Source organism: Siphateles boraxobius, unplaced genomic scaffold (genome assembly GCF_051911475.1).
Source record: "Siphateles boraxobius isolate OS27281-9 unplaced genomic scaffold, OSU_SipBor_1 12, whole genome shotgun sequence".
NCBI classification, from domain to species: domain Eukaryota; kingdom Metazoa; phylum Chordata; class Actinopteri; order Cypriniformes; family Leuciscidae; genus Siphateles; species Siphateles boraxobius.
Genome location: NW_027508722.1, coordinates 19,798,704 through 19,825,135, shown reverse-complemented (window position 1 = coordinate 19,825,135; position 26,432 = coordinate 19,798,704). Strand labels below are relative to the sequence as shown.

Below are 26,432 nucleotides of genomic sequence, written 5' to 3'. Positions count from 1 at the left end.
CCGTGTAGCGTAAGTTACTATGGCGATGAACACTGCTAAAAGCCAAACCAATTTCATGGTACCTAAAACCCAGGGTTGACGCAAACTACATTGAAACATAGCTGGCTAGCCACCTAAACCGGCTTCATGGTATAGGCCCCTGGTTCACAATTAAATGCTTTGTTCAAATAACAATAAAATGTAAACATAAACAGTATACTGTATAACAACAGGAGTACCTTTTTTTTAAATCAAAGCTCCATAAGGTGCACATTTAAATAAAAAAAAATTCTTAAATAAAAATAGCCTATAAAATAAAATAGGCCAATCTTTTTCTGAAAAAATATATTTTTTATGAGAAAAGTACAATATCAAACATTTCTTAGTTTGACAACTATAAATGACTTATTAAAATCAAATTACAGATTGTCTTCTCCTTTCTAACAAATCCACAGATGCAAATAACGAACGAACATTACAAAATAATAAAATATGACAAACCCTAGTATGAGCAGCATTTATATATAAAGAAAGAACAAAATAAAGTGCTCAGTTTAAGATTTTTTTTAAAACATCAGCTTGAGATAAACTTTTCCTTTTTGTTAACTCAATTTCTTATCTGAACAGTCTCAACCAGTTGCAGAAACAGACTATCAACTCAAACATTTCCCCCCTCTTTTTTTACTTTGAGAAACAGTAATGCTGTCTTGAGGTAGACATTTGAAGAAAGACAAGTGTGTCCTCCTTCATTTAAAGATTTTGTGCGAGAAACACCAGCCTGTCAACGGCATTCTGCTTCAGAGATGCTCTGTGGCAGGTCACGATATTGCCACTGCAGCTGAAAACCCTTTCGGAGGGTGAACTGGTAGCTGGTACCAAGAGATACTTTTTTGCCAGTTGCCACAGAGCTGGAAAGACAACTTCATGATCCTTCCACCACTTTAGGGGATCAGTGTCACTATCCACACTTGCTGACTGCAAGTAACTTGACAGTTCATTTTCAATAGCCCCCCTCTTGGTTGGTACAGTGGTGGTGGCGGCTGTGCGCTGCTTGAAGGAGCTTGCGTGTGTCTTAGCTTTTGGTGCTACTGCTGCTTCTTCGTCTTTTACTAACCAATTCCTCCGCACGCTCCGCAGACGTTGTTGCTTCCTCCATGTTTGTTGAAGAGTGGCTGAGCGTCTGTTCCTGCCCCTCCCCCCTCGAAAGAGGAGGAGCAGTGGCGGGTGTGCGGGAAGCAGTGCAGAGAGCAATGATCACAGCGCAAATTTGAACTATATCGCGATATATGCGATATGGTCTAATTCCATATCGCATCTAAAAATATATCGATATATTTTTTATATCGATATATCGCCCAGCCCTACCCTGAGATGGGAAACTGCACTTTGGTGAATTGAGTTAGTTCAGTCAACTCTGAGTAGGTTGAATCTGAGTTAACCCTCTACTGCACGCATTATTATGCAATCATGGAAAAAAATTTTACAGTGTTTTTTTATACATAAAATAGACTCAAATTAACATTTCTTTTTTTGGGGGGGGGGGGGGGGGGGTACTTTTGGGTGCGTTGCCATATGGCAACATTGTGCGACAATGGAACAGCCTGATGCGTTTTCTCCCAAAATGACATGAAATTCATAGATGATTACAGACCTGTCTTTTAGAAATGAAATTGTTTTTATTATTTAAAATGTTTTCAAGAGCTTTGTGTACAAAATATGAAACTAATTTTCAAAGTATTATTTCAACAACATTTACAAAACATCTGACGCAAACTCATAAGAACTGTTCAAGTGAAACTACTCAATGTGAAACGATTATTTCAACAACATTTACAAAACATCTGACGCAAACTCATAAGAACTGTTCAAGTGAAACTACTCGATGTGAAACGCCTTAAAGCAGTTGTTCTCTCTGTTAAAGGTGGGGTATGTGATTTTCTTTTTTGACCATTTTTTCAAAATCACTTGAAATCCTATTCCTAACCCACTTACAGCCACTGAGTTAGAAGCACTGACATGAAAATTAAAAAATTGTATCATCTGTGGAACGGGCAGGACTCGAAAAACTCGAAAAAACTCGAAAAACAGCCAATCATTTCCAAGACCACCTAGAATCATTGGACAGTAAGTGCGTCAATCAAACGATCGTACCATACCCCCCTCCCCCATGCCCCTCTTCGAGTGGGTGGAGTCAGGGCCAGCGTTGGAGGAAAGAAGGTAGGACCTTTTGAGTTGTGTATTTTCAAAATCTGCCGGCCGTTTTGCAAATCACATACCCCACCTTTTAAGCAGAGGTGCACCTTGCACTTAGAGCAAACCCCTCTGACGATGCCCTTGCAGCCAGGATTCTTGCACCTTCCTTTTGGTGCACCCATCTCTGGCCAGTGATCAAAGCGGTCAAGACGGATATATATTTTACTTTTATACTTTACTTTTACTTTACTTTATAAATATATAAAATATATATATAAATATATGAGTAGAATACAACCATCCAACTATATCAGTGCATCCATACATTGTCATTCATACAAAGCTACTCTGCATTAGAATGGGCAAAATATTGTTCCATTACCGCACAATGTTGCCATATGGCAACACACCTATTTTATTAAATAAAAAGGTAATATAAGTATCAAAACAATGTGACAATGATTGAAATAAGATTAGAACTTACCCCAGATGCTTGATGTATTTTTTTATTCCGAAGAAATATGAAAAAAATGAGGAAAATCTTCACATATACACAAGCACTTTTTCAGCAGCTGGAGTCATCAAAAGTGTGTGAAAAGAATGACGTTGCAAGGGTGTGTGTAATGTCGTGATGTCATCAAAGCATATCATTGGTTACCACCAGGTTCTACCATGAATTTAAGATTAATCAGAGCTCATATTTATTTTCAAATTTCAAGAAATGTCCAAAGAAAGGGTATGTTGCCATATGGCAACACCGTGCAGTAGAGGGTTAAGCGCAGGTACCATGACTGCTGTGAAAAGCCATGATCAATGGAGCTCTGAAATTACGATTCACCATGGCAACAGAACTCAACAAAAAGACGTCCGCATACTTCCGAGTCATACGCAAATAATTCTTATTCACTGTAATAATATCAGAGGTGAAAACTGTCAGAAAGGTTATTGCAGTAATACTAATTTTCATGGTATCCAACAAAAAAAATGGCAGCAACTAAAAATGAACAATAAATTAATAATTCAGTCAGTTAAATCTTTAAGCATAAAAGATTCATGGCTGTAGGCTACATGATCTTACAAACATTTGACATATTAAATAAATATAATTTAGTGTCTATTTCAATGTGCAGCAGCTGTTTCCACATAGTATAATGCTCTTTTCACATAATTAAATGTTCTCTAATCCAACCTGTTACATTTTTTTAATTAGGCTAATGAAATGAACATTTCACTTCTACTGGGCCAACAACAAGAAGGCATAGGCTGGACCTCCACCACCACTGATAGATGAAGAGGATATACACAATATTGGAAGAGTATTAAAATCCAACAGGAAAAATAATAACTGTTGCTTTTGTATTTGTAGGAAATAAAGTTGACCAAATAAATTGTGAATAATCTGTGTGTATTTAACAGCTGTGGTGGTTACGGCAGACATCCCAAGTCTCTCGGAAGTTCCGGGAGTCTCCCGCATATTGAAAGCGGCTCCCTGTTGCCCGCAAATTAGTTCAAATCTCCCGGAATCTAGAGCTTGCGAGCAAATACCCCCGAACAAATTAAGAAGTATAACGAATGATAAAATTACGGAGCCCTGCATGACATGCAGAAAATATTGTCTATCAGCTTATATATCTCCTTAACTCCCTTATCTCCAAATATATCTCCTTTGCAATGCCCGTAATTTCATGCAGTCATACCCATTGCCCACTAAAAGTGACACTGGCATATCTGCTGGGTACATTATTAAAACAATAGCTAGGCTAAAAATCCAACAGTGTATCATTTATATCAGCAACATATTTTGTGATATCGCCTAGCCCTAAAACTGCTCAATATTAAAGCTTATATGACTCTTTGTAAAATGAAATGAGCGCTTTACGAATACATTTTGACAGTAACTTATTCTAACTTGATTCGTGTAAATTCATCAAAACATTATCCAATTGATTGTTACTGAAATCGACGTGGTTATCACTTAATATTTCTATAGGCCAAACAGCGTAGCAGATAATTCATAAACTCATACATAAAGGAATGTGCATGCTCATGCCTCGAGTCTACACCAATAAGATTGCTGGCTAGTTGCATGTGGCTGCCATGTTGGATTTCCGTTCAGCGAGCGTGCGAATAGACACTTCCGGCGTCGCTTTACGCCCGGTGCAGCCGGAGAAAGCCGAAAATGATCTCTTATATTTGTTTATAGAATCAATTATCTTACTTAAAATACTACTAAGATATTACTATCACATGAGCAAATGGCAATTAAATACACGGATGCATAATCAGATTAATGAATGAAATACAACTGTTCACGAAAAGAAGATTGTCTTGTATTCATGCTGCATACACAATGAGGATTATGCCTGGACTGCTGTAAATATAGAGTAACTACGATTAGAGTTGTTTGCATAAAATACCGCGTGAACATTCACACGTTTGCCCAGTGATAGGCTACAATTTATCTCCATGAATACTATTTTCTCAAATCTGCGCATATATTTTCACTTACTTACATCAATTGCTCGATCAATATTATCATCACATATTTTACATACGTGCTTTCTTTGCATTCAATTATCTATAGATTATATAGATAATTAGATGAAAACAAGGCAAAAATTTGTAACTGTAGTTAACAAACAATTTAATATAAGTTTGTGTATATTTTACAGTACAATACTGTATGTGCTGCTTATAAACACCAGACAGATAATGCTTTATGAAACAGATGCTCAGCCTTTACTCCTCTCACTTGCACAAAATAAATGCAGTTTTCTGTGGGGCGTATATTTCACAAGACTGTCAACATCACAGAAGTATACTTATTGTTTTTAGTCATTTGTCCTCCTTTCCGGTTCTGTGTGTTTATTAAGGATGTAGAACTTCAATTCATAATTTGTTTGTTTATTGGCGGTACAGAAAACGACACAGCACCTCTTTCGGCATGATTGTCGCGTTTATTTCAATGAGCGCCAAGGCAATGTTTTCCCCTGGGTTTCCCCATAGACTGCAAACGGGCTAAATTCACATGACGGGGCGTTCCTAGACAACAGTCTGTAGCCTATCTCAGGAAGTGGAGCTTCCAGCTTTTTTACTTTCAGCCTTCAAGATGTCAAGAGTTGTTGCTTTGTTCGGTAAGTTATTTGATTATACTTGTCTTACATTTCTTTATACAAATGTTTATCTGCAGCAGTGTTCGAATTATACCGTGAGCTTCGGGGGGTACAGATAACTTATTTCGAATGGTGACGATGCCTCGTCATTTCTTGCTTCTAACGAAAGACAGAACAATGCCTAAAAACTGCCGTGTGACTGTGACAGGGTGTACAGCAAACAAGCTAAAAAAGCCAGAATTAAGTTTTTATAAGCTGTAAACGTGTGTCCCCCTATGGAAAGCCAAGAGGGCCAAAAACACACGAATTTTTACGCGTATTTCACGTGTAAAATACGCGTAAAATACACGTAAAAATTCGCGTTGATTATTTCACGTGTATTTTACACGTGAAATACTCGTTGATTATGTCACGTGTATTTCACGTGTATTTTACGCGTGAAATACGTAAAAATCAGTATGAACGGGTCGGTGTCATTAGCTGCTGAAGACTTGGGTCTAACCATTTCTGTGAGCTTAGAGGGGTGTACCTTTCATAGGCTACCACCAGTTTACATTCTATAGATCAGCTTATTCAGGTTTTTTGTATAACCTATATGAATAATATATTTAAATAGCAGTTTTTTGACAATTTAGATAAAAATAAAATTAACTTGTTTTTCTCCACTCATGCCTTTTTGTAAATAAACACATTAGTGGACATTCTAGCTTTAACATCAAAGCATTAAGGTGTGTGGGGAAATCAGGTAACCAATGCAGGTTTATGATCACTGCAGGTTTAAGATACAGACCACTGTAATCAATATCTGTCTTTGGAAAACAACGTGAGGTTTTGTTGTGCTTACATTTACAGCTATAGCAAGCAGGGGGCGCTTTTTCAAACCTTTTTGTTCTGAAATTGGTCACTCAGACAGACTGTAATTAGGTATACAAGTGATTTTATCAATTTAAAGGAATTTAATGACTTAAAGTATTTAAATATGTTATTTAAGGCTTTCAGGATTAGAATGGGAGCTTGTGCTCAGGTCAGGACAAAAAAAAAAATTGAACAAGAACTGGTTCATGAGTAGGCACCGGCTCCGAACCAGCTCTCAAATACCCCTTTTTTCACCAAAGCATTTTGAGAGCCGGTTCGGAGCCGTTGCCTACTCGCGAACCAGTTCTTTGTTTCGACAGCCAAAGAACCGGTTCTCGGCCAGGAAAACTGGTTCCAAAGCTGCACCAACTCTTTGCTGGACTAGAACCGTTCTTTTACCACGTCATGCTTACGTCGGGAGCTGGGGGCGGGGTTTATATTTATTCTAAACGTCTTCTGACCCCAATATAGGATTGCAAAGCCAGGTAAAACATTTGAAGAGCTCTTTTCCAAAACGCGATAAACGCCATTTAAAAAAAAAATTTGAGTTTGTCATGTCATTTTGCTGTGTACTGAACCTATTCACTGCTCCATGAACGTTTCATGCCAAATCGCTATATTTCCTTGTTTAAAATGTAGCCTACTGCAAGATGCAGTTTCTTTCCAAACCGTGATAAGCACCGAAGCTGTTTTTAGCCTAAACGCGATATATCCTCTTGTCTTGACTAATCAGAATTCTGTGAACGTTCTACGCAATCCAAAACGGCGACGCTCTGAACAGAGGTTTGTTTATGTTCGTTCGTTCATTCATTCCTCAAAATGAGTGCTAGTTTTCTAGTCGACTAGTAGAAGTTAATTTAAGCCATTAGTCTAATCACATATTTATATTGATTTAATTACTTAAATATATATGGGAGAGAAACCAGAATGAGTGGTTTTAATTGCCTATTCCACATCTCAACGCACGCATAAAGCTTGCCACAAAGAACCGGCAAAAGTAATGATTATGCATGAAACACTTTAATTGTTTATTAATAAACTAGTGTTTTCTGTCAGTGTCGACTGCAGAGATAAAGTTGATGATGCTGACTCGCCATCTTCGCAGTAGTGAACGCGCCTTAAGAGAAATGCACACATATATACGAATTAGCCTACATAAGCAGAGAGTTGCCAATTTCTTTTTGTTTTGTTTAAAAGTAGAAATTTCAAGCTTTCTATAATTCTCAGGTATGTGAGCCAAGTATTGCTGTGTTTCGGTTCATTTATGAGATGCGCTCCAGTTCCAGTTTCCAGTTTTGGAAAAGAGCTCATTTGCAGGAAGACGATGTAGTCCACCATTGTAATTGTTATGCTTGAAGTTGGCGCAACAAGCGTTTCAAACCAACTTTGAACCAGCACCAGTTCCGAACCAGTTCTTTTTTGGTAGAAAAGGGGTAAAAATGCTGCTCAGCTGCCAATGAATCCGTCACTGCAGGTCTCAGGTGCATGACCCCCCCCCCCCCCCCTCTTTTCTTTTCTTTTCTTTTCTTTTCTTCTTTTCTATAATTTATGTTTTGGGATTAAAAAATGCTAGATCAGATCACATTTCCATTGCTTTGTGGAAATCAAATAAACTGACTAGTTTGTTGTTTGTGGACAAGAGGAACATTATGCCATTTCTTGTTGATATAAAAAAAAGTGATATTTTTGCCTTGATGTGATTGGCTGCAATAATAGTTTGTGAGGTGTTGATGGGTTAGCACTATACTGTTTAGGGAAAATATTTTTCATATTTTCAAAGACCTGCTTAAAACCAATGTGTCAGAGAAAGAGATCATTGCTTCTAATTTAGGATGCCTGACAATAAATGTTATTATCATCAGAAAGTAAATTTGATATGTAGAGGAAGATGAGGTAAGACCTTTCATTTTCCTCTTGACCAAAGATGCTAATCTTATCTCAACAACACATCTATTGAATGGTTGCACTTATTTGGTCTAATCTGTCGTAGTAGACTGTTGTAGACAGTGAGGAGAGATTTTTGTTGCTGAAAGAGTAGTTGTAGTTAAGTATGAAACAAATTTCCATTTTTGAACAGAAACAAGGTCCCTACTATATTAAGTTTATAGCACATATCTCTATAATTTAATATATAATATGTGTTTTCCCCCTCCTTTATGAGTGGTTGAATTTGCAAGCAGAAGTAACAATTATACTAGCCTTTCTCTCTTGAAGTCAAAATGGCTGTGGTAGTCCTAATATGGATGCATCTAATGGCTGTAAAAAAAAAAAAAAGAAAAAAGAAAAATTGCATTACAAGGTGGTTTGCACTCACAAAGTCGTGGTGTTTGTCACGTAGGAGTCACATAGGTTGGTGTTTGTTTGGCAACGTTTAAATAGTGAAGGACATCAGATAAAGGAATACAGTATGGGCAAAGTTATTAGTAAGTCATATAATCTCAGTTGATCTGGGATAATAAACTAAACTTTAGAATTTGAGTGGCCTATCAGCATTTCAAAAACCAAGAACTGTGTCTAGAATCTCTGGTTAAATAAACAATTTTTTATCAGTTTATCAGTAGCCAGACTGCCTTTTTAAATTTTTGTTTATTCATGTAATGAAATATTAGTTAGCCTTTACTTAATCATACTTTTGAATTAAAAGGATAGTCCTGCCAAAAAAAAAAAAAGTTTTGTCAAGTCATCCTCATTTATATAGCGCTTTTAACAATGTAGATTGTTTCAAAGCAGCTTTACAGAGATAAACATATAATTTAAGGTAACAGAGAATTGGTTGGGTTTTATAGTGGCTCTTGAAAAATGTTTTTTCCAGCTAAAGTTAGTTTTGATTGATTCACTTCCGTCTAAATGATCATTTGTTATTAAATTAGGGGCCGCTAAGACGACACCGTTCTCTCTAAACAGACTTTAAACGTGAACTTGTGATAGACGCTGATGGCATTCACATGCCCATTAAGAATTGATTCTATAGTTATGTGCGTTTGAATATATGTGCGCAGGTTTGTAATTCCTTACAAACCATGCCTAAACAAACTACTTGTCTATAAATTTTGATGCAGAATTTTTATTTTATCTTATCACTCTGGGTAGGTACGCGAACAAAAAAATTCCACAACGCTTTATCTGTAGAGTGGTATAGGGATCCTCCATAGGGAGAGGCTAGTTGGCACTTCAGCACTGCATTGTCATCAGGTCCAGGCGAAAGTCCTTCGTCAGATCTGGAAACGGCCTGGATCCAGCAGGCTGCGGGAAAACCTCGGGATAAACAAAGACACAAAAAATTAGCGTAGATGCCATTCTTCTTATGATGTAACGAGTACATCAGGATATGAGGGAAGTGTTCCCAGTTCCGGCTGACCTAATCTAAGCGGCCTAATATTGAATTATAGAAGGCTATAGAGTGTTATGTGAATGCTAGGTCAAAGAGATGTGTTTTTAGTCTAGCTTTGAACTGACAGACTGTGTCTGCTTCCCGGACAATGTTAGGAAGAGGGTTCCAAAGTTTTGGTGCTAAATAGGAAAAGGATCTACCGCCTACATAGTATTTTGTTGGCATACTAAATGTACACTTAAAGTAAAGTGGGAACAGTTTAGGGTGTAGTAATGTATTTTGTCAAAATATACTTTAATACAGAAATGCAAATTGTGTATAGTTCACCCAAAATGAAAGTTTAGACATTGAGGATAATTCCTTATTTTTAACTAGGCAGTATCAAGAATGATTATATTGTGTCACCATTTCCGACTTTCCGTGCGTGAAGAAGGACCAAGTCCAAGTCTATTCATGTCCATCTATTCATGTCCAATCCTGATATAATACCAAATTTAGCATTTTAATGAACATTACCTTTTGCTATAACTGTTTATCAAATGTAGTTATAATTTAAAAATACAATTTTAATTATATTTGGCTTTAAAATATTGTAAAATGACTGTATTGTGAGATCATGAGAAGAGGTGATATTGTGTATCAAATAGCTTGTGACATGAGTGTATTATTACACCCCTAACAGTTAATTGGGGGTAAAGAAGACAATTATGTAGGTTTCCTAAAAAAAACTTTTAATACAGCATGCGCAGTAGAAATCACTAGAAATTTTGCATCCATAGCAAGTATTTTGAGAGATGTTTTGTCAATTCACAGCAACCGAATGACCAATACGAAAAAAACGGTTACCAAAGTTTCGAACTCAGTGTGCAGGGACCTTACGAATGCACTGTTGAGGCTCGCGCAGCCTTTCGAGGATACATCGAAACAAATGAGCACAGCTCACAAAAAAGAAACTCCGTTAACATACTGCCACAAAATGTGGAGTTTTATATTTATAATATGATACAGTTAAGCAACATCACACGACAAAGAGTGCTGAATGCATCACGATTAAAAATGTGACACTGATTTCATATGACAGTTCAAAAAAACAAGTAATTAATATTAAGTCACTTACATTTTAGACGAAATATTGACTTTTTTTTGTTTGTTCTATTTTAGCAGCGAAAATAGTTCCAATCCAAACAAAGATTACAGCAGAACCATAGCGCTTGTAGTAGACATTTCAAGCTTAGATATATTTCTGAGTTTATGTTCATTTATGAGACAAGCTCCAGTTCTCGTGCGATGCAAGTTATATCGCGTCGGCGCCTCCATGTCCTGATTATAGGCTATTGTCTGCTATATTTCCAGGCAATTTGTTAATGAAACATTGATTAAAATTAAGATACAATTTATACAAAACGAAATTAACTTTAAAGAATGGCTTTATACAAAACAAGACTTAATGAAGTGGTTAAAATGATGTGTCTCGATATTGCGCATCTTACTCACGCTGTTCACTTTTCATATAGGGCCTAATCAACATATATGAAATGGAAAAAATACCATTAAAACATAAATATGAAAGTAACTTTTCTTTAATGGCTACAACATATAGGCCTACAGTACAGAGAAATTTAATGTCGGAGCGAACGCCGTGTCACTGGTGAGCATGAGGGGGCAGAGGTGTGTTTTTTGAATAATAATCAAATAATTCCCAGCGATCGTTGAATATTATGTTTGCTTGACATGCCCATCTCTACAAAATACGAAAAGTCTTAATCAGTCAAAATACAAGCATCATAGCATAAGAATGAAATATAAATAAATAAAATAAAAATACATTAAAGTAGTCCTAAATAATAAATAAATAAATAAAAGAGGCTCAGTAGCTTCTGAAGCATGAACTCAAGCAAGTAGTCGCAGTTGTTGCTGTTATGGCTACTGATTTAGCGTGTCTGACTAGTCGACACGTGGGGTGATGACATCATCGTTTCACAAAATATACGGATTGGCCGTACACAGTACACACGAAGTCGCAAGGGTGTCGTTTTCAGATTTATCCACTTTGGGACCCGGTTTCACAAAATAGCGGTTTCACTCTCCCAAAACCCCGGATCCGTGTGGACGAAACGCCAATACGGTAAAAAATGTATACGTATACAGCGAAACGCGTCTTCGTGTGGACGGGCCCTTATACTGTTCTATCTCTTGTTTAGGCAAGAGGAACAAAGGAACTTTATGACTACCCCAAAAGCAGGGGCTCTTCTCACCTCTGAAGTCAGAGGTCACTTGCCCAACCACCTGCTGAGTGTCTCACACACACCTCCAGCTGTATAAACATAACAACAGAAAACAGGATCCTCTGTTCTCGTACACAGAACACAGATAAGGAACTAAAATCAATGAGAATATAAAAATTTCTACAACAGAAACAATATTAAAATTCAGAGTCAGTTCATTCACATTCGGAGATCGACTATTTTTGACTGACAAAATGCCGGCGGACACAGCTACAGTGAGTTGTTCAAAATATTTATTTTTAGTAAACTCTCTGTACACAATGTTTTCAATGCTCGAGTTCATGTGTAGAGCGCCTGGTGATACTTCGAGCAAAGTTTCATGTTGTGTCGAGCCTTCTTGGTGTTTTAAAAATAGCGATTTTTTTTATGCTATCATATACGTGCCCCTAGCTCTACCATTCAAAAGGCAATTTGACCGAAAACAAAAATACGCTCAAACTTTGAAAGTGGCGTTTCCATTCTAATTATACTTTAAACAAAAGTTTGCCTCGGGTAACAAAAAGACCCTAGGTTGCATTTTGGCGACAGTTACCCTTTAAGTACGCAAAGGCGCGTAGTAACACAAGTGGCATTACTGAATTCCTGATTTTTGTCGCGCATGCGTACCTGCGTACCAGTTATGTGCTTATGTGCTTACCCCGACTTATAACGCTAGTGTATTGGGCATCGAATAAGTAAAAATAAAAATAGCTAGTTAATACCACTAACAAGGCTCAAAATAGTCCCACACTAACACGGTAGCATAATTAGGATATCTGCCTGCAAACCGAAGCATTGAGAACTTTGTAAGTGTACAGACAGTTTAATAAGAAGATACTTTATAAAGACAGTACACTTCACGTATACAGGCAGGAGCCATCTTTGGAAAACAGTCTCGACCAGTCGAACCACGAACGCCGTGCTACGTACTGGTTGATAGTCACAGTTCAGCTCACGTAGCACGGTGTTCGTGGTTTTACGAATTATGCTACCGTGTTAGGCTCAATCCCAATTCACCCCTTGCCCCTACCCCTCTGTTTTGCGCATTCATGTCTAGGGGTAGGGTGTCCTGATTCTTGTTGTGATAGAGGGGTAGGGCTACATAGCCCTCGAAACTGAGATTTTTCAGAGGCACACTCTGGAGGGCTACGAGAAAGTTCCCAGAATACATCGCGAATCACCGGTGAGATGGCTTTTTAAACATTTATATTTAGCCCCAGATAACACCACCATGCACTTAATTTACTCTTATAATTAGGGGTGCACCGAAATTTCGGGCGCCGAAAATGGCAATATCGGTTTAGGGCCGAAATAAAAAAAACAGCAGAAAACGTAAACCGAAAATGAATGTCACCCGCCCCTCCCATCCGTGCATAAGCGCTTAGGTTTCACTCACGGTCAAGCTGTTATCACGTGTCTGCCTATCAAAGATTAAGCATGTCAGCGGTATGGAAGTATTTTAAAGTGAAGGAAGAGACTCGACGGGGAGCGCACAGCAAACGGTGCCTGAGAAACGGTTAAATACAAGTGAGGAGGCGTACATTCCCTCACTTTCTGAGATGTTTGACGAAATTTTACAGGAAAGCACCCCGATTCGTAGCGGTGTTGGAACAAGCGCAGCCGCACAACAAATAGAGACGTATCTAGCTGAACTAAACATTGCCAGGAGCGACAATCCCTTTGACTACTGGCGCGCGAACAAAAGCCGCTTTCCATTGCTTGTGCGGATTGCACGCAGGTATTTATCTGCCCCAAGCACCAGCACAGACAGTGAGAGACTTTCAGTGCAGCATCTCATGTTCTTAATGAGGAGAGGAACCGTCTTTCCTGTCAAAAAGCAGAGCAACTTTTTTTCTTTAAGAGAAACCTGCCATGTTTGCTTAAATAAACAGCAGTCCCATTTTGTGTGTGTAGCAGTTACATTAAAATTTGTGTAGCACTGCACAACTGTGTTTCCTAAGGCTACATAGGCTTACATGTTGTTTACAGTTTTGTTTTTGGATTAGCCTAAGTTCTATTACTGTTTTTGCATTGTTTTGCACAGCAATTTAAAAAAGTAAAAAATTGTTTACATGCAGCTGCAGAATACAGGCCCACTGCCATTCTGTGATTTTGTGTGCAGTTATTTAGATAATTGTGGATCTTTTTTTTGCACAACTGTTAAAAAGCTATTTTATTTGATGGAACAACACTTGAAGAATAATATTATTTGAGATATATTATTTATTGTTAAAAATATTTTAGGTTTTGTAATATATATATATATATATTAGGGATGCTCCAATCAGGATTTTTGCAGCCGATACCGATAGCCGATTTCTTGTCATGGTGATCGGCCGATACCGATCCCGATACCGATGCTTAATACTTAATATAAGACAAAGATTAATAAAAACAAAATGGAGCAGTCTGATCCAGCCCACAAGGTTAAATTAAACATTGTCCAATAGTGAACTGTGGAGGACAACAAACATTTAATCACCTAAAATAGAGAAGTCTGATCTAACTTAAACCTTTTCCAATACAAGTCTGAGCAGGACAAAAATTAAATAAATAATTTAAACTCCTAAAAGAGCAAATTGGAGTAGTTTGATGCTACTCATTAGAAGGGATGGGCATTTCAAGCAAAAATAATATTCGAAGATGGCTGGGTATTATTCGAAAATCGCACCCCTCCCCCATATGCAGGCACACATGCATGTATAGGCCACACACGAGAAAAGCGGAGTGTTCTGACGTTTAAATATAACTTAAAAAACGTAAATATTTCATATTTGTTTTATATAATATAATTTTCTTTTTTTAGTTTCATCTATGTTGATTATATGAAAAAGAAACCGCATGAGATGGGTAAGGTAGATCATAAGATGCCCAATATATCAGGAGACGAGTGGGTCAAACATGATTTCGACCACTTAAGTTTTGTTTTGTAGAAAGCCTTTCTTTAAAGTGAATTTCGTTTTGTAAAAATTGTACCTTAATTTCAATCAATGTTTCATCAAACAATTGGCTGGATTTAATAAATAAGAAGCGAAATATAGCAGACAATATAGGATAGGGAGGCACCCGCGCGTGAACTGGAGCGCGTCTCATAAATGAACCGATCAACTCAGCGTATAAGATACTTTGCCTCACAGACCTGAGAACGTATAGAAAGCTTTAAATGCTTTTTTTTTTAAATCAAATCGATAAGAAATGGGCTAATCTCTGCTTATGTAGGCTGATCCGTATGAAGTGTGCATTTCTCTCTATAGGCGCGTTCACTACATGCGAAGATGGCGTCAACATCGCCAACTGTATCTTCGCAGCCAGAAAACACTAGTTTGTTAATAAACAATTCAAATGTACCATGCTGCTTAAACATTACTTTTGCCGGTTCTTTATTGCAAGCTTTATGCATGCGCTTGATGCGGAATATGCAATATTACGATAACGCTCATTATGGTTTAGTATTTTCTCCCATATATATTTAAGTAATTAAATTAATATAAATATGCGATTAGACTAATGGCTTAAATGAACTACTACTAGTCAACTCTTAAAAAACTTTAGTCGTGCACGGGCAGCCCAATTTATTTCACATATTTCCTAACCAGCACGTCACTGCGGGCGTTCTGAGTGAGCGGCGCTGTGTGGACTGAGCGAGCGCAGCAACTCTTCAGAAAGGCGATGTCTCTGGAGGACAATTCTCCTCCACGTGAGATTCCTTTGAAAAAAATGAGCTATTTGCCATGTCTGTTTCATTGTTTCTCGACACAATCATAGTAATTCCACACCGGCGATGACATGACTGCCAAATCCTTTAAGTCCCAACGCATCATGCACCTTCTCACGTTTTGACTTCATCAAATTGTGATCGGTTTGTGAGATCGGCCAAGTTTAGTATGTACCGATCGAGTCATAAAATGTGAATATCGGCCGATACCGATCTCCGGCCGATCGATCGGAGCATCCCTAATATATATATATATATATATATATATATGTATATGTGTGTATATATTAGTATACGTTTTTAAAATAAGCCATTTTCGGCTTCAGTTTCGGTTTCGGCCCAGAATTTTCATTTCGGTTCTTCACTACTTATAATAATAATGTAGTCATTTAAATTAAGAAATTGTATAATAAATTACCTTGCCGAAACAGAAAAGACATACATTTCGAGGAAGGAATGTTATAATCATCATGTTTCCTCAGAGGTAAGAGAAATGGCACTCATTGTCAGTCGTTGTCATGGAGAAATCCTGTAAAAACTCTTCGCTTCCGTAATGTCAGAGCCATCATCGACTACTGATGACGTATCGGGTTCATGAAGGATTGTTCCATTTCGTAGGGGACTATTTCAACCCCTTGGCCCTTGTAACTCTGTTTTAAGGGCTGTAAGGAACTTAGCTTTATGAAATATTAATAATCAATAATAACTTGTTATGATTAATTATGAATATTTGGGTCAGTTAATTTGATTAACTTGACATGGCTAAATTAATATTACAATCAATTAATCCGTTCGTCCAACGAACTCTTTTGATTATTAATTTATTCTAAGAAAATGGTATCTTCCCTGGCCAAAGAAGAATAATTATTTCTTAGCATGTACAGCGTTTTGAGCATGTAGCAAGATCAAAAACCGTAAAGGGACTTCGTATTGCAAGCAAATCAGAACCAAATACATAAAGTGCATAAGTTTTATTAACTAAATCATAAACATAAATAAACTGAACAAAAATATATACATAAATACAGAAATAGGTTAGTGATAGGATGAAATTGGAAACCGGAAGAGGGACTATGAGAAGAACCTACAGAATTTCCTTTTCACATTTCATTGAATTGAATACTTGCATTTGTAGTGGGAACAATTCTTGAAGTTGTTGAAAATTTAAGTCGTTGATGGTTCCGGCAGTGTCAAGTGGAAGTTGGTTGAGAGTTCTCTTTCTCCAGGAACACATGGCTAGTTTGGTCAAGGCCTGGGGCCCTGTTGAGGCCACGCCGAGCACCCAGGAGAAGTGAGGAAGCCGGAAGAGTGGGTGATTGGAGTCGTTGTTGGTTGGAGTCTTTGTTCCAAAACTCCTGAGATTGTCCTTGGTTCTTTGTGAGAGAGTCTTCTCTCTCCTGCCTGAGCCCATATCTGGTTGGATCGAGGCCTGCTGGGCCCTGGGGCCCCCGTGGAGGGGGAGGGGGTTCCCCAGTATCACCAGAAACAGTGTTGCGGCTGGATGAAAGAACTAAGAGAGGCAGGTCACATGTGGACTTTCTCTAATAAAGACTGGAAAAGATCCACTCCTAAGGGTTGAACTCGACCAATAAGAAGGGTGACATGTCTGAGAGGGAAAGTGACTCTTATGTGATTTACGAGTCTTTGTCCCAAGCGTGGTTATACCTTCATTAATGCTCAGATAGCTATAACACATCCACACTGCATTCTAGAAGAAGGTGATGTACATCAAAGTGTGAGTCATTAAATGAGCATTAATTAGGTAGGAGGCATGATACAGGTGAGCTTACATTGATCGTTAGTTTGTTGTATACCAGGGTACATACCATAATATATACCTAATCGTACACGAGACAGTAAACCATTTACACTGTTTCTTTCACAGTTTTATGCATGTTCATTTCTAGATCAGTTAGTCTATGATTAATGCAGGGTTTCTGTCTTCCATTGTGTCTCTCTTGTGCATGTGGCCACATTCCTCGGAGGTCGTAAAATCTCCTTATCAGCCCTGTAACATTGGTTACTGTTTCTGCCCTTGTGTTCGTTCATTTGGGCTGTTAGTTGCAGGGCTCCAGACTAACTTTTTTCACCTCCGTCCTGGAACCGTCCTGAAAAACAATTTGAACCGTCCTAAAGTGGATGTCAACCGTCCCAAAATAAAAATGTTGATCTACTGTAGATTTAGTCGGCTAAAATCTTATTGTATTTCATCGACTAAAACTAGACTAAAACTAAAACAATTCAGATGACTAAAATATAATGGGTTTAGTTCAATTGTAATGCATTAATTTCGAATGTCTCTAAAATTCTGGAGAAAACATCTATTAACCTGTTAATATGAATGATTTTAAAGTTTGAACATGCAAGATACAGATTTAACTACTGTGACTTCAAAAAAATCTTAAAATTAAATAAAACCACTTTTCCTAAAGTAGAACAGTCCTCTTTTCAATGAATGATTTATGCATTTTTATAACTACTTGCATACATCATTCTTTATTATATCAAGCAGCAGACATATTTATTTGTATGAATTAAATATAGCGAATCCTTAAAGCTATTAACGAGCAGTGAATGCTTTTCTCTTTCCAATCCAATTGCCTGATGCACATCCGTTAGACTCACAACTGTTTAAGACATAACCAACATAGTTTACTTGAATACTCTCCAAAACGGACATTTCAACATAATGTTGTGTGTATTTGTCCATTCAGACACAAAAGAGAGCTCAATTCAGTACTCGCGCGCTGTATAGGTGTCTATGTGCATGGCTGCATGCTTCGGGTCGGGTGTGTGCGGCTGTGCGCACAGAAAACCGTACCGAATAGAGCTCTTTATTTGCGTCGTCACTCTTATTCAGATCTATATGTCTGCTCTACTCATTCTCCCAGACGTTTACATTTTTTAACGTTTCATGAGACATGCAGCGCATGTACAAATGTGCGCATCTACCACACACGCAGGACATCAGTTCTGACTGGATCGCTTCCCAAATCGTCACTATCTAACATTTTTGTCTAGTTTTTATTTGTTGACGAAAATGTCAATAGAATTTTGTCATAGTTTTTGTCATTCAAAACTAGTTTTTATTTAGTTACCGTCTCGTTTTCGTCTGTGAAAAAATGTCGTTGATGAAAATAATGAAAATAAACGAAATTAACACTGCACCAATAACAGGGACTGTCCCCAGAAAACGTGAAAGTCTGGTCACCCTAAACAGACCGACTAAGAAAAAAGACCACAAATATATTGAAATCTAAATGTATGCTTTAGCTAATATACACACACATAGCCGGGGTAGCGCCCGTTAGCTAGCTAACGTTAGTAAGTTAGTAGCAAGCAGTTAGCAGCAAGCAGCTAGCAGGCTGTTTCAATCCAATGATGGAGGAGAGGCAGGGCCATCTTGGTGCTCGATCTGTTTTACCTTACCGTTGTTTAACCAGCGCAACATATTTGCGATGTCATTAAGCCATTTGATAGATGTACCGCGAAACAAATCTCCGGGTGAGTAGCCGGCCAGTGATAGTAATAGTAACAGCATGAAGACGCGCTCCTTTGTAGTCAGCTCTTGATCAGTTTATTTTGGCATTTTCTAAGTAAGTTTGCCTATTAGGCTTATAATAAATGTATACGCATACAAAAATGTCTTTCGTCCTGTAGGCGTCCTGGAGAATATTTCTGTTCGTCCTAAACACATTTTCTATCGTCCCCAGGACGATAGGACGCCGTTAGTCTCGAGCCCTGGTTAGTTGTGGAGTTTCATAAACCTTTGTATATAATGAATAATTATTGTGTGTCTGATTGGTCCATACCCTACAGGGCCAAGGGGTACACTCGAAAACAAGGGGTAGGGGCAAGGGGTGAAATGGGATTGAGCCTTAGTGTTGGGCTATTTTGAGCCTTATTTTTGGTAATAACTTGCGATTTTTATTTTTACTTATTCGATGCCCCATACACTAGCGTTATAAGCTAATCTGTGGTTAAACTAAAACTAATGTTAAAACTGGGTACATTCGATTATCATGAAAACACATCCCAGAGAACGGTCGACTCGGTACCCATGCGTTATTTAGCCCTAGGTTCATTTTTGGCCAGAATTGACCTTTAAACAACTGCCTCATTCTTGATAAATCAGCCGTTTGAACGAATTGTTTGAATGAATGACTCAAAGACCCGCTTAATAAGACCGCTTATAACATGCATTCCGAGCTCAGTATCGACAAACCAACCAAATCCGTTTACAATAAAATAATTTTAAAAAATCAGACTAAACACCGTTTTTCATTTTATTCAGGAGTTAGGCTATGTATTTACAAAACGATAACTTTTGATAACAGTAGTCTACTGATATAAAAATATATTGTGCAAACAAGTAAGGACTGGTGGGACTTGATGTGGAGTTGGTGAAGGGAGACAGACTCGTCCAGGGCAGGTAGTGACTCGCAGGGCGGGCCAGGCCCCCCAAATGCCCACCCATGGTGCCGGGACTGAGTTTCTTCCTCCCACGTCCTTAGGTAATCATTCAAAGATATTGCATTATTGTAACGCAGTTCGTTGTTATGGGAAGAAGGAGGCGGGAACCGGCGAACATTTAAAGACTTTTAACATTTAAAATAAAATAAACAAATACAAACGAAAGTAAAAGACAGCAGCCCCTCACAGATGACTGCTGTCACATATAACAAAATAAAATAAAACACAAGTCCAGGCCTGTCCCCTCTCGATCTTCACGATCGTCGTCCACCGTGAGAGAGACCGGTGCACATACAACACAATCACAATTACTTTTTATATATCAGAATATACAAGGGGGAAATCTGTTAGAATGGATTATATAATTGAATTACTTTGAAATATAACAATACTGTCATTTATTTTATCAAAGTACAAGTGAAATGATCCCCAGTGGTTGCTGAAAGTATGACGCTGTAGAAGAGGAACAAACATGCTGCATAGGGGTGCGCCGATCCGATACTCAGTATCGGTATTGCTCCGATACTAGCAATATTTGCCGGATCGGGTATCGCCAGACGAGACCATCCAAATCCGATCCGATATTGTAGCCTACGAATGTTATTGTTATACAACACAAAAGGCACAAAAACATTATAAAGCACTATAATGTTTCCGTGTACTATATTCCAAGTTTTCTGAAGCCATTACATATAGTTTAATGTGAGGTACAGATTTAAATCGTTAAATTAATCTTCACCTAAGTGCTTCCCTCCGCTGCGGCTGTCAGTCATTCTCAGCACTCAAACAGCGCGTCGCACTCGGGTAAAACAGTCAACACGATGAAACTCTCTCCAAGATGAGTCAATGTTCCTATTATTATACTGTAGATCTGTAGATAAAGGTCTATGGTTTGCATAAAAGGACTTTTAACGTGCTGGAGTTTCACATGTTACTTTCTACCGGGTGTCTGTTAGATCACAACTGATCAGTGACCACAACACTGGAGTAGAGAGCGATATAATTGCTCTTCACGCGCACATTAACTGAAATTTAAAACTGTTAAAAGGCTCAAACTAATGAATATCATCATTCTGCGCATAAGTGTTTCGTGCCGCTCTGAATTGGAGCCTTTCATATTACAATATTTTTGCGGAATGGCAGTTTATTGATAGCCTTAGTTGTTTGTCCAATCTATCATTTGTTGCTGCTTCATTAAAAAGTTGCGCTTAAAATTTAAAAATAAATGTCTTTTAATTATATAGTACATATTTTGTCTGTATTGTTTTACAAAGTAAGGGAAATAATGTTTAAGTCAAGCTTTGATCCCTTTAACAAAAGAATAATCACAGTCTCTTCCCCACAGTGAGGCATACAGATACAGTTTATTAGGTAATTTGGCACTGTTTTTTTAATTATTATTTTAGTATTGGATCGGATCGGTATCGGCCAATACTGAGTCCCAGGTATCGGAATCGGTATCGGAGGCAAAAAAGGTGGATCGTGCCACCCCTAAAACTGAATTATGTGTGGTTAAAACTAAGGAAAGATAAGTATTATTAATAGTGTGGTTTGAGTGAAGATTAAATATTAGTCATGGCAAGACACGTAAATCTAAACCGTATCTCATATTTGTTGATCTCATATTAAAGGATGTTTAAATATGATAAGCATGAAAGCTGCTGACAAAGCTGGTCAACTGTAGTTTATGACTAAGTGTTACTCTTTATGAAAGACCTTTCATTATGGTGTAGGCCTAAACACTTGAGCTTTGATGTATCCTAGCTCTTGTCATCTGCTGATAATACATGAATGTGTGTGTTTGTCAAAAATGAGAGATTGGGCTCTCTAGACCAGGAGTCTCCAAACTGGTCCAGGGACCCAATATTTTAATAATATTTTCCAGATAATGCTTTATTAAATCCTACAATGACAGCATAAATGCCAGTTCTTTCTTTTTTCCAGCATCTCCATTTTTACTTGCACTGTATGAATTAATCTTAAAATAGGTAGTTATCTCTAAAATTTACTGGGGATCTTGACATTGGGGGTCATTGACCTCAAAAAAAGTTTGAATAGGCTTTTGTGTGTTAATTTTTGTAACATTTCAAATGAACTGGATTGTTTTGTGCATGTCCTCTTTCAGTTGTGGCCGTGCTTCTGTGCATAATACTGTCATCACAGGAAGCTGATGTCCTGCAATGCACAGGGGGGAGACAGAGGGATGGACAGTTCTTCTTTAATGCTTTGTATGAAGTTAAGGAGGACATCCATGACTGCGAGACGCAATGGCTTGTAGATGTAAATATTTTATGTCTGAAGAAAACATACAGTGCTAAGAATACATTTGTGACCCCTTTGAAAATATCTGGATTTCTGCATTGATTGCTCATAAAATGTAGTCTGATCTTCATCCATGTCACCATTAAAGATGAACACATTCTGACTTAACTAATAACACACAAACAATTGAACTTTCTATTGAACATTTTATTGAAGACATTGACTGATCATTAAAAAGGCCAACTAGGAAAAAGAAAGTGAATGTCTGTCTGACTTCTCCACAAGATAATTGGAGTCAATTAAGGAGATGAGGTTGGAAGTGTGGGTTGCTCAGGTGCCCTGCCGTTTAAATAAGGCACACAAAATCAGTGCTTCTGGACAGTTAAGACAAAAGCTGGAATTTGGAACAATGCTTAGTTGAAAAGAAAAAGGGCACTGTACACAAACACCAGTAACTCTTCTCACTTATAAAGCATGGTGCCTCCGTGGACTTTGAAATCACTTACAGGATATTTTACAGGAGAATGTCAGGACAACAGTTCATGAGTCATGACCTTTACGGTTTAGAGAGGTTAGGTGATGAAACAAGACAATGACTCAAAGTACAATTGTTTCTGTGTTCCTAGTTAAGTCAGATTGTGAGAATGGTGAGTTAAATTAAGAAGACCTCACAGTGACTACATTTTATGAGTAATCAAACAGAAATTCGGATGACTAGGGTTGTTAGCTAAAACCTAAAGATGAAATGGGTCAGTGTAAAAGAAAATGTATACATATGTTTATTCTTGTTTATGTTTATGCCTTACCATCCTCTCTCCCTCTCCTGATCAGGAAAAAGTGGCTGGACTTTTTGAGGCTAATGGAAATATGGCATTTATGCCACCAATTGTTAATGCAACAGCGAACACAGCCATCTTACAGACCTGCCCTGAAAAATTTGAATGCCTGCTCATCTGCCCCAATGGCAATGTATTTGTTTTAATATTGTTTACTAACGGTTTAATTTTTATGTCCTGCTATGTACTTTTAAGTACTTAATTTAATTGCATAACTGAACTGATATTTGCACTTTATGCTTTCATTATGGACTCATTATTTATTTTGCAGATCAATGAAAAGCAGCAGTGCTCTTGTAAGTAATTGATTTACTACTATGACTACACAATCTTTATAATCATGCCGTTTACCTTGACAGGATACTTCTTACTCTGTTAAGAATTTGCTGTCTGCAACACAAGTATACACGTAGGGAAGTTTCCCACAAAAAAATAAAAAGACTTGAGATTGCCCTAGTATGTGCACTGAGTGAAATTATTGTATTGCAGGTGATGCCACTCCGACGACAACACTTCCTGAAGGTAAGGTCAACTGCTAATGTAATGTTATAGCACTGACCTGTATCAAGCTGTTAACATGAAAGTGCTCAAATAAAGTGTTGGCACTGTATATTTTCTGTAGTCCAAAATAGTCTTTTTAGGCCAACAAGCTAGTATCCTGTTTCAGAATGCACATGCATGTTGTAAGTTTTTTGTAAGGTTTTTTTTAGCATAGAAAATGTGCAACAATGTGAACATAACACAAGCAAACACAATCCTTTGAGCAAAATGGAATGCAACAGTGACCTCCTGCTTTCCAGCAAGAAACAGAACAATTTTTCCTATTAATTTTCGTCATAAGGATTTGTGAAATATCTGTAAAGGTTTATGAAACAAACTAACCATTGAGAATGACCGAATCGAATAAAAAATCTGATGGTACAATATAAACTATGTATAAATATGTTTGAAGATTATTGCTAAATATTCAAATATGTATGGAGTTTAAGAGCGCAGACATACTGACAATTACGTAGCTTACAAAGATTCACGGTAGTGGACTGTAACTGCTGAGCACTTTTGGTAAGAGCTTGTGGGTAATGTTGTTCACCGAAAATTTGGCTCTATTAAACTTTTTCTTTTAAAAAAAACACTCTAAAATCACTCACTTGTATCTTCTACAGAAGCATATATATTATAACTTAATCTCAGATATGTTAGTGTTTAAAAAAAAAAACTATTCCTCTTTATAGAAAATTAATGGGATTTTTACTTCTGGGTTCAAGAAAGAAGATATTTTGCCTTTGGTTTTTTTTATTGTTAAATTATGTACTTTATCTTAAAGTGCTCTAATATTCTCACACCTCTTTGTTGTATTTTTGTTTGTTAGTTTCCCCAGTGGGTTTTCCTAACTGGATCATTGGTGTTCTGATTGGAGCAAGTGTTTTTGTGGTGTTGATGACTGTCACCATTGTGCTTCTTCAGAAAAGACAAAGGTAAGGCTCTCTTAAAAACTGGCATGAACAAGATAAACACATGACTTTGAGTAATATTTTTCTTTTAATATTTGTGTAATTCTGTGCTTATAGGCGAAGCTATTCTTCTGGCAGTGCTAATCTTTGATTCTGGTATGTAGCATCATTGGTATTTTGTCAAATACTGCAGTAAGGATGTTTATGAATAGTCCAAATCATTATGTTTGGTATTATCCTTTGAAATAAACTGCATAATATTAAGCAGTAAATTATAGTACAAACAGCAGTGACTACAGTTTCTAAAAGGCTTTCTCTTTTCTTTTTATTTAAGCTCAGAAGTAGTTACATCATTGCACCTGGGACATTCAATCATTCATAACTATACTCTTATCTTTCATATAGCAAGGGCATAACCATACTATGGCCATTATGGCCCTGTTTTATAGTATTAACTCTATTGTTCTATTTATGCTGGCTACATAGCTTGCAGGATTTTGTGTTTCTTGTCAATTAAATTGGGATTGAGACTAACTAATCTACATGAAGCTACATGAAGTAATTATATTATTTAGTTATATATCAGTGAACCATATATTAATATATAAATACTCATTGTGTCCACTTATAAGGTGCACATATGAAAACAATGTATATTGAAAATATTTTATCATAAAAAAACTATTTTGTGTCCGTTATGCAAATGGACATGTTATATATAACTATAATATATATATATATATATATATATGCAATTAGAACTATAAATACATAACTAAATTATATTGTAACTTAATATATCTAACTTATATAATAATTTAATACATGTAACTATATAATTCGTATAATGAATGTATGTATTACTGGTCCAATCGGTTTGTGGGAAAGAACTTGGTAGATTGCATAGCATATAATGTGCACAAAAGTAACTGTATGACCAGGGCAAGTATTCTGTTAATTGTTGCTGTGGAAGCAAAATGAAATGAAATGCTGTGCCAGTGAGTACACATCACATCTAATGCATTAATAGTTAAATTCACTTAGCATTAATACTGCTTCAGATCTTAATGTTTTAATGTTTGTCTCAAACTTTAATGTTTGAAAAATATACAATAACTAACATTATCTACATGTTTTATTCTACATTAAGGGGGGGGGGGGGTAAATCAAAATGCTCTCTATATGGGCTATATGCTGACAAAGTTTCCTGCCTATACTGTAGCCATTGATTTACTGTATATTGTGTCATCTCTATTGGTGGTGGTTGAGGAGATTCCCCCTTCCATGTGTAGCGCTTTGAGTACCCAGAAAAGCGCTATATAATTGTAACAAATTTAATTATTATAATTATTAATGCAGTGTTCACTATCACATTATTGGAAAGGTAATGGGCACTGCTAGATTTGATCAAATTTGTATCAAATGTCTGTTTAAAACATACATCTCATTAATAATGTTTAGTAATATTTGCTTAGCTATTGTATTGTATGTATCACTATACTCTTTGTAATGTTCTGTTCCTTTTTAAGTACTTCTGTCTAGGTGCAAATCCTTTATGAAGGATTTCTGTTAATAAAATGCTATAAGAACATTTCAATGTGTGCCTGATTTATTTTTCTACACCTCAGATATGATAAAAGGGTGCAGCTGAGAAGTGTATTGGCTGATGACTCACTAACCCTTAACACTGACCCCTACTGTAACTCATTGTGTCACCAGACAGACAGCTGAGCTCAGAAATATGCTCCTTGTGGGTTTGTCTGACACTGACAAGCGGTCTTTGAGGTCTCCAGCTCATTCAATACCCTGTCAATACAATATACCCTCAGTGTCAATCAGTTAATCACATCTTAACAGTGAATTGATCTCAAAAGCAACATTTCAAAATTAATCTAAAAAAAAAATCACCCAATAAGGTTTATTTTTTGTTAATGTTAATGCATTAGGTTTTAAGAAATAC

General features: G+C 37.1%; 1 protein-coding gene across 1 annotated transcript; it reads left to right on the top strand.

Moving 5' to 3' along the window:
* Window positions 1-4,941: 4,941 nt before the first annotated feature.
* On the top strand, window positions 4,942-25,620 carry LOC143720837 (uncharacterized). The gene is made up of 8 exons (XM_077210715.1): window positions 4,942-5,306; window positions 22,049-22,203; window positions 23,017-23,154; window positions 23,293-23,317; window positions 23,511-23,543; window positions 24,391-24,496; window positions 24,590-24,628; window positions 24,807-25,620. Exons 1-7 carry the CDS (start codon window positions 5,282-5,284, stop codon window positions 24,621-24,623), a joined length of 516 nt encoding a protein of 171 aa, XP_077066830.1. The 5' UTR covers window positions 4,942-5,281; the 3' UTR covers window positions 24,624-24,628; window positions 24,807-25,620.
* The last annotated feature ends 812 nt before the right edge of the window (window positions 25,621-26,432 follow it).